General features: G+C 43.9%; 1 protein-coding gene across 4 annotated transcripts in view; it reads left to right on the top strand.

Annotated features, from left to right (window-relative positions):
- Pcsk6 (proprotein convertase subtilisin/kexin type 6) overlaps positions 1-14351 on the top strand; it is a 152603-nt gene that overhangs the window by 58300 nt on the left and 79952 nt on the right. For all 4 annotated transcript variants that reach the window (XM_048790370.1, XM_048790369.1, XM_015493134.2 and 1 more), the window contains 4 exons: positions 1521-1733; positions 5600-5700; positions 11884-11987; positions 13636-13753. In XM_048790370.1, coding sequence (XP_048646327.1) covers positions 1521-1733; positions 5600-5700; positions 11884-11987; positions 13636-13753 — 536 coding nt within the window. The remainder of the gene's footprint in view (positions 1-1520; positions 1734-5599; positions 5701-11883; positions 11988-13635; positions 13754-14351) is intronic.

Here is a 14351-nt window from a genome sequence, read left to right as displayed (position 1 = left end):
GTGTGAACATCACAGAATGCACTCACACAAACCTAGACAGTCTAGCTTTCTCCACACCTATCTATATGATATTACCACGGTCCTACATGTGGCCCATCACTAATTGAAACATTCTTATTTGGCACATGACTATAATTGCATGGACACACCCACTTTCCTTAGTACTTTGTTCCTTTAATCTAGAAGTTAACCTTTTTGATAAATGAGGGTAACCATTTTGGTGAGCTCTTGACTACTTGGACAAACCCATCTTAGAAATACAGAAAGTTGAGTGAATGTAGCTACTTGAAGTAGCTGGACTGGGTGAACCTTCCTGCCTACTCTCTTGGGAAACTTGGGTTAGAACTAGAATCCCCTTGGCCCACAAAGTGGAGTGATGCAAAGCTTACAGAAGAAATGGTCTACTTAGCCAAGGACAGACTTGAATTCTATTTGTATTCAATCACAGTAGGGCTTCAAATTGTATCCACAGGGGTTGCAAAATTAGGTTGAAAGTTATCTTTAAATTGACTGATTTGGGGACATGTCATTTGGTTTGGAAAGGAGAGTCCTCAATAAGGTTGCAGAAGTCAGGAGCCTTGGGGGCCCTGTTTCATGTGGGTGTCGTCACCACTCACTGAGGCTGGCTGTGCACCACCACCAAGTCCAGCTATTTGGACTGAATCAGTCATTCCAGGCTTCCATTAGTTAATCATTAGTTAATGTTCATAGCTGGGATGTTAGAGTTCCCTGCCATGGGAGAGTGTTGGTTTGGTTAGAAATCATTGATCCTGTGGATGTGGGATAGAACAGAAGTGCTGGAATCTGCTCCTGACCTGTCACTGTCTCTCACAGGCTTGCTTTCACGAGTAAGTTCTTAACAATGGAAACCTACACAGGGATGAAGCCACTGGTTGGGCCTGTGTTGATGATCTGACCACTCCAACACTCTCCCATGGCAGGGAACTCTAACAGGACACCTGCAGGCAGCCACCAGCATTTTGAACCATAACTGTATTACCTTTTCAGTCTTCACCCAGAATTCCTGGTCTCATCCTTCTTTGCAAAATTAGCTGGCTTTCCAAGAGGGGTACCTCTTTAGCAATGTTTGCAGAAAATTCCTGATTTTTCCCATAAGACCAGCTGCTTCAACCCAGAGAAATTAAAGTTATGAATTCTACCATCATCTATATTGTGGTATTATTGTGGCACTACCAGGTCTCTTTGATTCTTGGCTATTGCAATGAAAATTAGAGGCATTTCTCTGAAGTGGAACAGCTTGTGTTAGGCCCTGGATTTTCCTGAGAAGAACAAAGGATTCTTTCTGCCTCTCCTCCCCTTACATGATCTGGGGGTTTTACAGTTTTAAAGCTGATGCCACAGGCAAAATTGCCCCATTAAAATCAATAGAGAGGTTTGCACCTGGATGGTCTCAGTACATCCTTCTTAGTCCCTTTGGTTGAATATTGAGAAGGTGTGACTTCAGGCCGGGAGGTTCTGGCTGCCCTGGCTCATTCTTTGTTCTTCTTGCTCCCATCTAGGGCCGGCAGGGCCTGGGATCCATTTTCGTCTGGGCCTCTGGGAATGGTGGGAGAGAGGGGGACTACTGCTCCTGTGACGGCTACACCAACAGCATTTACACCATCTCTGTGAGCAGCACCACCGAGAATGGCCACAAGCCCTGGTACCTAGAGGAGTGTGCCTCCACCCTGGCTACCACCTACAGCAGCGGGGCCTTCTATGAACGGAAAATTGTAAGTTTTCCTGGAAAGTTAGAGGGTTTATAGCATGTATGTCATCTCTCTGGGACGAGGGTGGCAGCGGGTGGGGAGACCTCCTTTTCCCTACAGGTGAATTAGAATGAGGCCAAATTGTGCTGGATCCCAGGTTCCCAGCCTCAGTCCTTGGCAAACCATTTGAGCCTTGAGGTCAACCTCAGTCCCTTGGCAGCCTGCCTCCGACCCTGCCTTTCTCCTCTGTGCCCAGAAATACCAATTGAAACCCTCTCTGGCTTTAGTGATCCAAAAATATCATTTAATAATGGGGTTCATTTCTCATCGTTTCTCCTTTTAGCTCTCTGAAATTCTGTGGTTGCATCACTCAGAATCCAATTGACCAGTCCAGTTCCCACGTGTAAAATAGAGTAAGAAAAAGTCTTGCTTTTATACTGGAATATTCTAGAAATCCAAGTGTTCTTCTAGGCTTTCTGCTGCTACTAAAGGGCACATGGTGGCCACTTGGAAGTCAACCAATGATTTCTGTCTGTTCTGCTCACTTCACTGAACATGTGGGATTTATCTTTCACTATTTCTTTTATTTTTTTTGTGGGGTGGGTGGTGCTGAGAATGGAACCCAGGGCATTGCCCAGGACTGTACCACTGAGCCACATACCCAGCCCCTGACTGACCTTTCATACGGTAATGGTTTTCCTATATGGGTGGAATTTGTTCCACTTTCTTCCCTATACACTTTCCTAATTTAAAAAAAAAAATGGAGAAAGGGAGGGTTTCCCATCTAGTTAATGCAGAATTCAAATGTACTAACTTATAGACATTTAAAAAATGAGACCACAGAGCAGGCCAGACATGGTTTAATTTTAAAGCTCACTAGCATCTTTTATTTATCCTGGTGCTTAGCTACATCTTTAGAAATTATTTGCAAATTTATTTTTACATTTTTCTGGGGAAGTACACAGGCTTCCCATTCTTTGCTTTGCTCTGCACCCGTGAAAGGTCAGCCACCACCATTCCACTGTCCGCCTGGCCACAGCCCAGGCTGCTTGACTAAGGCATTAATTTAAGTTGTTACTTTCCCTTTCTCCTGCAGTCCTCACCCCTGGGATGGGCAGCTGAGATTCTAAATGATGTCCTTTTCATTTAGGCATCCAGCTCATTTGAGCATGGACTTGCTGGAGTCTTATTAAACAGATGTTTGGGCTGAAACCCAACTGGGAGCAAGTCGAGGCTCGAATTATTGAGCATTTTTGTACCATTGGCTGCGTTCTGGGAGGATGGTGTCACTCAACTCTGGAAGCAGGACTCATGGCTTTATTTGCTTATTTAATCATGCTAGCATGTGTGTATTTGTGCATGCATGTGCACACACTTTAACTACAAGATCCTTTAATACAGGCTAGGGTTGTGGCTCAGTGGCAGAGCACTTGCCTGGCTTGTGTGAGGCACTGGGTTCAATTCTCAGCAACACATATAAATAAATAAAATAAAGGTCCACTGACAACTAAAAAAATTAAAGAAAAGAAAGATGCTTTAATACCCCCCCACACTTTTTTTTTCTTTTGAAAAAGAAATTCTCTGAGCAATAATGTGTGGGTAAGAAGATGTAGTTGGGAGCACAATAAAAGAGAAAATGGAACCAGTTAGAGTTACTGTCCCAGAACTCTACTCTGACAGTATGGGTGGCATTTTCCCTCTGCTCCACTAGAGCCCAGTGTTTGCTTTGAGTCCACTCAGATATCCTGCAAGGGGACAAGCAACTGATCTGGACAGTCGGCACCTTGTAGTCTTGAGTTCGGCAGATCTCTGACAGTAGTCAAATGTCTGTGCCCTTGTGTGCTTCATCCCTCTCAGTCCAATAAATGTCAAGCTGTGTCTTTCTGGTGTGAGGGATGACCCCCACTGATTGACTCGTGATCAAAGAAGGAAAACCAACAGCTTGCATCTCTGACCTCAGCAGAGGGTTTATACATTCAGTAAACATGAACCATGTTTCTGGCACAGCACTAGGACTCACAGGGGGCTTCCCTCCCTGTTTAGCTGTCCCCCTGGGGAAGATCTCTTTGCTCACTCCTCACCTTCTCTGAGGCTGGAGAGCGAACCTTGGGCCTCACATGCTCTCAGTTGCTTGGCTTCCTGCCCAACCACCCTTAGTTTCCCTTGTTGGCCACCATTTACCCAGCACGAGTATGTGCAGTGGCCTATCATTGTGCCTATTTGCATATGAAGAGGCTGGGGGCAGAGAGGTTGCATCCTGGGCCCTTTTCCCTTGCCCTCAGCTGCTCTCTCCATGTCAAGGTGCCTTAGGCTTTCTGGACTGGCAGGGAGGAAGGCAGCCTCTGTGGACATTCCTGTCAGATCTTCCTGTGCATGTGTGACACAGAACCCCCTCCACTGCGGAATTGTCAGCCCAGCTAAAGTGAGACAGGGGAAACATGTGGAAGGACTGGGTTGTTATCACTGGGGAAATTTGTTCTCAAGGCTTACACAAATTGGCTACTGGAGCCTTGTGGTGGGCGGGTGGGTAGGTTAGTTTCCTGTTCCTGCCATAACAAATTATCACTAACTTAGCAGCTTAAAAAAAAAAGTACAAATTTATATCTCAGGATATCTATAGGTCAGAAATCCAGCAGCCTTGCTGGGTCTCTGCTTGGAATCTCATAAGCCTGAAATCAACATGTTGGCAGGCTGTGCTCCTTTCCGGCAGCTTTGGGGAAGAACCTGTTTCCGTACACATTTAGATTGTGGGCAATATTCAGCTTCCTGTGGCCATGGGACTGAGGTCCTCCTTTGCTCATGGGCTCTGACTAGGGGTATTCTCATTCCAGAGCCACTCACAGTCCTTGGCTTAGGTCTCCCCAGATCTCCCTTCCAAGCCAGCAGTGCTAGGCAAGCACTCTACCACTGAGCCGCACTCCCAGCCCCCTTTCACTTCTCAGGGCCCTCCCAGGTAACCCAGGATCAGCTCCCCGATTTACAGCTGGTGAGCAACTTAATTCCATCTGCAAAGTGCATGGAAGGAACACTAAAGATCTAAAAGCAAGATCCCCAGGAGGCATGATCCTGTCCACAACAGCAGAACACACATGCTGATCCCAATGCCACCGCTCCCTGTTTCAGTTCCAAGACAGGGTGCAGATCAGGATGAGCAGCAAGGCCCATCCCACCTTGCTTCTCAGGTGGGCCAACAGACACCCCACACACACACAACTGGTAGAGCCAGGCTCACGTTCCCAAAGACAGCAACTGGCTCTTCATTCTGCTCAGATGCCGAGGACACTCCAGGTTTATCTGTTTCTGTAGACAGAACTGAGGTGCTTTGGGCCTACTGAGGGGGACATCAGGGTGGAGACTTCAATATGTAACTTTGAGGCTAAATAACATAACACTATCCAGCCACTTGGGTACACCATGAACAGCTGGTTTTCAGTTGCCCTAAAATTAGGAAATCACTGAGGTGGGCTCTGGTGGATGGTCTTGCTGTAGGAACTCTTAGGCATTAGTGGAAGACTCACAGTGCCTGGTGACTCAAGGAAAGGACTTATGGAGGGTCCCTCTTTGTTTCAATTTGCTTTTCCTATTTCTCTGCACATACTTCTGCAGTACTAAAGAATAAGCTGAGCTCATGATATGTGTTTGCCGGCTACTTGTCTTTCCCTGCCTCATCCCCATCTTCACCCTGAGGTTAGCCTGTTCCTGCAGCACTTCACACGTGAGACAAGCCATTGCGTGGGGAGCACCAGACAATGCATTTGCCCAGTGCCTTTTCTGTTCCTGGCACCCAGGGTCACACTCTCCAGCCTGCAGCATGTTGGGTAGTCTTGATTCCTCTGAGACTGAGACAGGCCTCATGCCTTCCCTGTCTCACACACCTTTCTCTCACCCAGGTCACCACTGATTTGCGTCAGCGATGCACAGATGGCCACACCGGGACCTCGGTCTCAGCCCCCATGGTGGCGGGCATCATCGCCTTGGCTCTAGAAGCAAAGTAAGTTTTCACTTTCCTTTCTTTTCCTTTTTTTAAAAATTGTTTACATTGTGGCAAAATATACATAAAGTTTACCATTTTAACCACCTTTAAGTGTATAGCTCAGCAGCATCAAAATGCATTCAGTACATTGTTGTGCAGCCATCATGATATCACCCACCTCCAGGAGTCCTCCACCTTCCCAAACTGAAACTCTGAACCATGAAGCACCAGCTACCTATGTTCATCTGCTCAGACTATCATAAAAGGCAACTTATATCACAGAAACTCATTGTCTCAAAGTTCTGCAGATTAGGGGTCCTAGATCCAGGTGTCGGCAGAGTTGGTATCTTTTTAGCTAGCAGACAGCCACCTCTCTATGTGTCTCCATGTCATATCCCTTGTCAGGGTCCAGATTTCCTCTTCTCATAAGAGCACTAGACATAGTAGATGCAGGTTCCCCCAGGTAACTTCACTTACCTTAATTACCTTTGAAAGTCCTGTTTCCAAATATGGTCACATGCTAGGTTGAGGCATTCATCATATGAAACAATTCAGCTCATAACACTCTCTCCAGCCCCTGACAACCCCCACTTTCCTTTCCATCTCTATGAATTTGATTATTCTACAGACCTCATATGGAATCTTACAGCACAGGTAGAGTATCTCTAAAATTAAAATCTGACATCCAGACTGCTCCAAAATCCAAAAACAAATTGAGTGCTAACACCATGGTCAGGAATTGTCATCTTTTGGAGTGGTTTGGATTTCAGATTAAGAATCCCTAACCCATTAAATCTATGCAAAAGCTCCAAAAATCTCAAAAAGAATATAAAAAATCCAAAATACTTCTAGTCCTAAGGATTTTGGATAATAGATACTCCACCTGTATTTGTCCTTGTGTAGCTGATTTACTTCACTTAGCATAAGGTCTTCAGGGCTCATCTCTGTGGTAGCATGTATCAGAATTTCCTTCCTTTTTCAGGCAATTCCAATGGTTGCAAAGTTGTTTCTTCTCTACTTTTTCTTTTCCCATTTTTTTATGGGTGCATAGTAGTTATACGTAATGCTGGGATTTGTCGTTACATATTTGTACATGAATACAAGTTGACAATACAATTTCGCCAGTATCATTCCCAGAATTTCCCCTTTCCTTCTCTCCTCCCTCTCCCTGCTTCCTTTCCTTGCTCTACTGATCTCCCTTTGATTTTCATGAGACCCCCACCATACCCACATACCTTCATCCCCCCTTTTCCCTCTCTAGCTTCCACATATGAGAGAAAACATATGACACTCGACCTGGGTTTGGCTTATTTTTCTTAACATAATATTCTCAAGTTCCATCCATTTTATTCTTCTCTATGGCTGAATGGAACTCTGTTTTGTACATATACCACATTTCCTTTATCCATTCGTCTATTAATGGACACCTAGGTTCATTCCACAGTTTGGCTATTGTGAATTGTACCAATGTAAACATGGGTATGCATGTTTTGCTATAATATGATGACTTTAATTCTTTGGGATAAATAAATATCAAGGAGTGGTATAGCTGGGTCATAGGGTGGTTCCATGCCCATCTTTTGAAGTGTCTTCTTTTTTTAAGCCCACTGTTTTCTCCCCTTTGGAGGATCCTGGGGACTGGATCCAGCATCCATTCTACGCCACACACCAAAGGCACGCTTTAGCTTGTTGTGTTCCCTTTAAGAACTTTAGTTCATAAATTGACGATAAAAGGGTGATGCTTTGTCTGTTATAAACTCAATAGAAATCCCAGAGTTGCTAGTGTGTGAATGGATCAGAAAGAAAAAAGAATTAACTCCACATGCAATAATGGGGTCAAAAGCAAATTTTAGCTTTAGACATCAAAACAGACATGGAACAAATGAGCCATTCTTCAGTAATCGTTTGCTGTAGATGAGCTTTTCAATGATTCAAAAAGAATGTTTGGGCTGCGTAAATCTTTGTAATTATGCATGTTTGCATGTTGATTTGCACACAACTAAAGAGCACAACACTCAAATGCTACCAATTTAACAAAGAAACAGCTAAATATTTTCAATTTCCAGGCCACAATGTCAGCTTCTGTGTCCTGAGGCTCTTTTTAAAAGTCCTAAATAATTAGTTACTTGTGTGGAAAATTGCATTCACATACTTAGCAATTCATTGCTCTCTATTTTCTTCTATTTCTTATTGGAAACATGCGAGGAATTTTGTTAGAACCAAATAGAAAACAAACTCTGCTTCGTGACCGAAGGTTCTACTCAACTTGCCTGTGGATCCATGAAAACCCAGATAGCCATCTTCTTCATTGTCACAGCACCTTCTCAGACATTTAGGTGACAAGTCAAGCAAAGCTCATTTCAGATAGCGTCTGCCTAGAGCTCTTAAAAACTTATGGCACTGGTCAAGGAAGGAACAGTGACATCCAAGGAACCTGCAGGCCTGCGTATAGGAGATTTGGAGACTGAGTCCAACCTGCCTAGGGTGCACAATCTCAGAGTTGCCTTCTCTCTCCATTCACTGTAGGTGTAGAAGGAACCAGGGCAAAGCAGATGTTCCTGGGAGGAGAAATTCCCAGGGGAATTGGGAGGATCTAAGGACACCGTGTGATGAGAATGAAGGAAGATTTATTTGTAAGAATTGTCCCATAGCTTAAGGCAGTCTTAGGACTTCCCATCCAGCCATTCCTTCTTCACTGAAAAACACTTTCAGGCCTAGGGCATAGCTCAATGGTAGAGCACTTGCCTAACTGCACAAGGCCCTGTGCTTGATTCCCAGTTCTGCAAAAGAAAGAAAGAAAAACATTTCCAACACCCTTTCCTTGACATATTTTCCATACATTTACACTGTGATCTTATTAACTGGGATCAAAAAGGAAATGGATTTCCTCATAACAGAATGGTTTGTAGCCTCCTCTTCCCACAAACAGCCTGGGGTAGTCTGTGAAGATGGTTCAAAACTCTATAATATCATGGAAATTAAAAGATCCCAATCTTCATGCTCACTTTAAGGGCACCTGTGAAACTGCCTAGGCCATTGAGGGTATGCAAATCCATAAAGCTACCAAGTATCTGAAAGATGTCATTTTTAAAAAGTAGTGTGTGCCAGGAATGCTGGCGGAGCTGATAGGTGTAACCAGGCCGGACAGTGGGGCTGGACACAGGGTCAATGACCAAAAAAGAGTGCTGGATTTTTGTTGCACATGCTTAAAAATCCCAAGACTAATGCTGAACTTAAAGGTTTAAACGTAAATTTAGATGTATGGTCATGGAGCATTTCCAGGTGAGCAAAGCAACCAAGATTCGCCACCAACAGAGCTTATGGTCAGATTATCCTGCGCATGAGCTGCCCCTGCCACACTGAGATGATCCTCACTGAAAAGCAACAAATTGCTCCTAAGCCACAAGAGGAGGTTGCATGGAAAAAAGTCATCCTAGAAGAAACTGAAGAAATAAAAACTTATGGGAATAAATTCATCATAAAACAAATGCAAATAAAAGGCAAAGGCTAAAAAAAAAGATTTTTAACTTTATGCCTTTCTGTCCTTTACTCTAAATCTCATTTTTCCTAGTACCTAAATGCTAAGCTTCCTGGAGGATTGGCTTAAGCCATCCTTCAGTAAGCCCCATAACATGCAGCAATCATTTGACATGCAGTAATGATTTTCCAGGTCACGTAGCCAAAAATGACTACAGCCACATCTCCTCCATCTGAACTCCAAAGCTTGTGCCAATAACCACTACACCAGGGTGCATTGCTTAAGACTACTTGGGGCCTCAGAATCTTTCTCTACCCTTGAGGTTGGTATGTAGGTCCTCAGGAGAAAGAGCGTAAGAAGAAAGTAGCAGATCAATCTGTGCCTGACAGAGAACTGGAGATTGGATGAGTCGGCATGGTGGGGGTAAAACAGCAAGGAGGCCAGTGACTACCCAGTGACAGGCAGGCACAGCAGCAAGAGCACATCAGAGAGACCAGGGAAGACCAGAGTGAGAGCCTCCAGGGAGGAGGGTACCCCAGGATCACAGCACAGGTGAGCTCCTTATGGGAAAATAGGCAAAGCAGGAGCTACTATGGAAACAGCAACTGGAGCAACCACTGAGGAAAACAGTAGGGCAGTTCCAAAAAAAAGTACATGTGGAATTACCATATGATCAAGAAACCCCAGAAGAATTAAAAGTAGGAAGACAAAAAAAAAAGGTTAATATACCCATATTCATGGCTGCATCATTAACAGGAGCCAAATGATGAGAAACAACCCACATGTCCATGGATGGATGAATGGACAAGCAGAATGTGGTCTCTACATACAATGGAATATTATTCAGCATTAAAAAGGAAGGATATCTTGACACATATTATAATAAGAAATGAACCTTGAAGATACTATCCTAAGTAAAATAAGGCAAATAGAACAGGATTCCATTTATTTTAGGTACCTACAAAAGTCAAATTCATAGGAACAGAAAATAGGATGGTGGTTATCAGGGGCTGTGAGAAGTAGGAATGGGGCGCTAGTGTTTCATGGGTAGAATTTCTCTTTGGGAAATGACAGAGTTCTGGAGATGCATCGTGCTGCACGATGATATGCATGTACTTCATGCTACCAAACTGTACACTTAGAAATTGTTAGAATGGCAAATTTCACATTATGGGTATTTCAACACACATGAACACATGCATGCACACACGTGCACACACACAGTGGGAGATTGCCTTGGGTCAGGGCAGGCACTGTCCTGAGGAGGTAGCTCAGGACATCAGGATGCCTCAGCATTTTGACTTCCTTGTGGTAGCAGCTGCTCCTCCAGGTTCCAAGCATGTCACATGTTCATAGGTTCACATTTGCTGTAGGAGCACACATAGCACAGCAGGGATCTGTAGCAAATAGACACATACGCAGATTAAATTCCTGGGGTAGTCCTGGGGATTGTTTGGGTCATCCCCACTTGAATAAATCCTGAAAAGATAGTCTGGAAAGAAAGAGTATTTGGGGCAGAGGGGATGTTAGGGATTTCAAGTCTTAATAGATGTTCATTTGTTCTTGGTTAACTCTATAGTTAAAAGTTCGTAGATATGTGTCAACAAACTAAAAGAAGAATAAAATATAACTATATCTCTGTCAAATTGTGAGTGGATTCATGAATCTATGCTTCTACCTTCCTACTCAGCTGTTAGTTTTATGTAGCCATAATATATTCCTTTTATTGGCGACTCATATGTAGATATCGCCTGTACCATATTTTAAAAAGCAGCCTTGCAAAAAGCGTATACGTGCAAATATCCAGAGTTCATGACAATTAATATTGAGTAGAAGAAGTAATTTTGCTTTATACTCTCTTTCTCTGCCTAGAGATAGTAGGAAAAATAGCTTCATCAAATCCAAGATGCCATTGATCATAAGATGTACCCTTTTATGTACCACAAAAACTAGAAGTGCTGACAAAAAAAAAAAAAAAAAATATATATATATATATATATATATATATATATATATACACTTCCATATCTCTTTGAAATTTTGTGACTATCAAGGAGTTCATTTAGACTCAGAGTTATTTAGACCTGGAAGTGACAATAAGAACAGCCAGGATCAAGTTCAGCACCCCCCAGGCGATGTAACAAGATCCCAATTGCAATGGACAGAGTTGTGTGGTAAGAGACATCAAGTGGTAAGATGGATCCTGTTTTTAGAGGAGTTATAAAGGCAGGAAAATGTAGCTGAGAATCAAAGAAATATGTTCTTTGAATGATGTGTTTCTATTTTGCACTAAAATGCATGTATTAGAAATTTAGAATTACTACAGTCTGTACCTGGATTGAATCTGGCTCCATCATGGCTTGAGGATATTCTTGTGCATTATGACAAAGAATTGCCCCAAATACTTAATAAATTAAATTTTTTCTCCTTGCCACTTCCAAAATTTCCTGTATGGCCCTGTACAAACTGACAGAGCTTGGCAGCAAAGTAAGGTTTTTTATGCTTATGGATTTTAATTCATCTTTTGTGCTCTTTCATCTCAGGAAGACATTCTTTATGAAGAGCTTATGAAGTCAACCCTTGCTGAGGCTGTGGCTGTGAGCCTGCGGGCTTGCTCTAGTTCAGGGTGGGGCTGGCTCCCCACACATCACTCTGAATGGGCCTGTGTGGCCAGCCACGTGCACCTGTGTGGGCCTCAGCGGGCTGTTGTTGTGTCATTGCAGCAGCCAGCTAACCTGGAGGGACGTCCAGCACCTGCTAGTGAAGACATCCCGGCCAGCCCACCTGAAAGCCAATGACTGGAAAGTGAACGGCGCTGGGCATAAAGGTGCGGCAGCTCCTGGTGGGCTGGGCAAGGACCAGCATGTCACCACATCCTAGTGGACCCTCTGGGTGATCTTTGGAATCAAAGTATTCTGGCACCAGCATTGACATAAAGGGAGAACCCGAAAATCTTAACAGTTCAGATTCCTTAATTTCATGACTTTTGCCATATCCGGGACCAACTCTACCAGCATTTACTGAATAGTTCTCTTTAAATTGACACCCCCTTTTTTTACATAAAGAAATACATTTTAAAAGTAATTTTTTTAATAATTAGTGAATCTAGATTTTGATTTGTGGCTATTTTTATATACATTAAAACAAATCCATAATTTTAAAATAAGTGATACTTGCTATCTAAGGGCAGCTTGCATTCTTAGCCTTGAATAGCTCTGTCATTGTGAAACTCACCCTTAATGTCCTCATCTGCACAATAAACAAGGACATTGAGATAGTTATATAAATTACTTTCTAACTATAAAACTTGCTGGCCAGTCCCTGTGTTATAAAAGCAACTCATAGGACAGCAGACCCTCCACCCCTAGCCCAGTATTGTATAGACCCAGGTTCCATGAAGCCATTGTCAGGACTAGATCAACCCAGAAACTTGGCACCTCTGGAGTAGGTAATTGTAAGACTGGATCATTGGCTTTGTTTGCCTTTCAGGGATACTTGGAAAAGATTTTGATCAGCCATGGTGTTATTAGGGAAGACTTTCCCTTTCTTTTCTGAAGTGCAGGTCCAGCTATTTTGACACCAAGCCCAATACTAGTATCTATAAAATATAGGTCAAGTATTGTTACCATAAAGGCCAATGAACATTCCTTTTAATAAGGAGCTGTTGATTGGGCCTCATTCATCCCTGTGTTGCAGGAATGTTGGTGGTAGTGGTGTGCTGTAACAAGAGCTGACCTACATTTCAGTTTTGGCCTAATTAAATAGGAAAATAGATTGTATCTAGTTCTTGACCTTGCCTCTTAAATTAAACTTTGAAACTCTCCTCCCTTGGCCAAATTAAACACTGGAGCCGCCAGCTCTCAGCGCTCTTGTCTGTGGGCTCCAAAGTGTGCTTGCCCTGAATGCCTGGGGAACTCAGCAAGGAAGAGGAAAAATGACAAGTGTCGCTAGCCTTGTTTATATTGTGCTTAGTGCACATGGTCAGTTTTATCTGTTTTGAGTTTTGTTTTATCATTGGTGGGGATGGAGCTCAGATCCTTGGATATGCTAGGCAGGTACTATACCACTGAGCTAAACCCTCAACCCTGAGGTCTCAGATTTTTTTTCTCTTGTCTGGGCTAAGATTCAGGAGGCACAGATGCCAATAGATTATTTTAATGAAAATAAATCTGTCCTTGTCCCCTCCACCCCCTACCCCAAAAGAAAGTCCTAGGCCCTCTCACTCCTCCTACTCTGTACCAAAATGGTACATCTGTCCTGGCCCACTCTCCTAAGTGGAAGAAGTTGGGCTCAGAGAACAATGCAACTGAGACCCTCTCAGAGGGACCCATCCTTCAGCCTGGGGCTCTCAGGAGCCCTTGAGGTGACTCCATTGGCATGTGTTCCCTGGAAGCCCAGCAGGGTGGGAGAGCTGGCTTTGCTCCCTTCCTGCAGGGAGGCAGGAGAGCCTGGCTCTGAAGGCCCTGTCTTTTCAGTTAGCCATCTCTATGGATTTGGCTTGGTGGATGCAGAAGCTCTCGTGCTGGAGGCAAAGAAGTGGACAGCAGTGCCATCCCAGCATATGTGTGTGGCCACTTCAGACAAGAGGCCCAGGTAAGGCTCCGCTCCAGCACTGGTGACTACTTCTCAAACTTGTGAGACCTGACTCTGCTGTATCATGTGGTGGGGGAGGTGTTGACACACACATTCCTATGCAGGTAGGCAGGACATGGGCGCATGTGCTTGGTGGTGCATGTCTATACATGCCTGCATTTTCTCTTGTGGATTGTGCAGCTAGGAAAAAGTTTCCTTCTGGATCCATGACCATTTTTAGGCCTCTTCCTCTTCTGCAGCAGATTGTATGATGGTAGGGAGCTGGATCCCCAACCTGAATCCCTTGGCCTGGTGCAGGAAATTCTTATCCATAAGTTTTAACATAGCAGACTGGACCAAGGATCTGCCCTGCCCCGCAAGGTGTAATGAAGAGCAGCCACAAGTGTCTTTCTGTCCCCACCCACTAGAAGTTGGAACCATAGCCCTAGCCCAGTCTAGCTGCCCTAGAGTCCACAGTGTGAACCTCCTGGGCATGGGTAAGAGTGGCAACATCAGTCCTCTTCTCTGTTGCAAGGGGCACAAGACCAGGGGTTTATAATCCAAAATGCAGAGCAGCTCTGCGTTGCTTTTATCAGGCCTCATAAACCTTCTTAAGGTT

This window comes from Marmota marmota, unplaced genomic scaffold (assembly GCF_001458135.2).
Source record: "Marmota marmota marmota unplaced genomic scaffold, marMar, whole genome shotgun sequence".
In the NCBI taxonomy this organism is placed as follows: Eukaryota; Metazoa; Chordata; class Mammalia; order Rodentia; family Sciuridae; genus Marmota; species Marmota marmota.
Note: the sequence above shows the minus strand (reverse complement) of the source record. Positions and strands in the feature narration are given on the sequence as shown.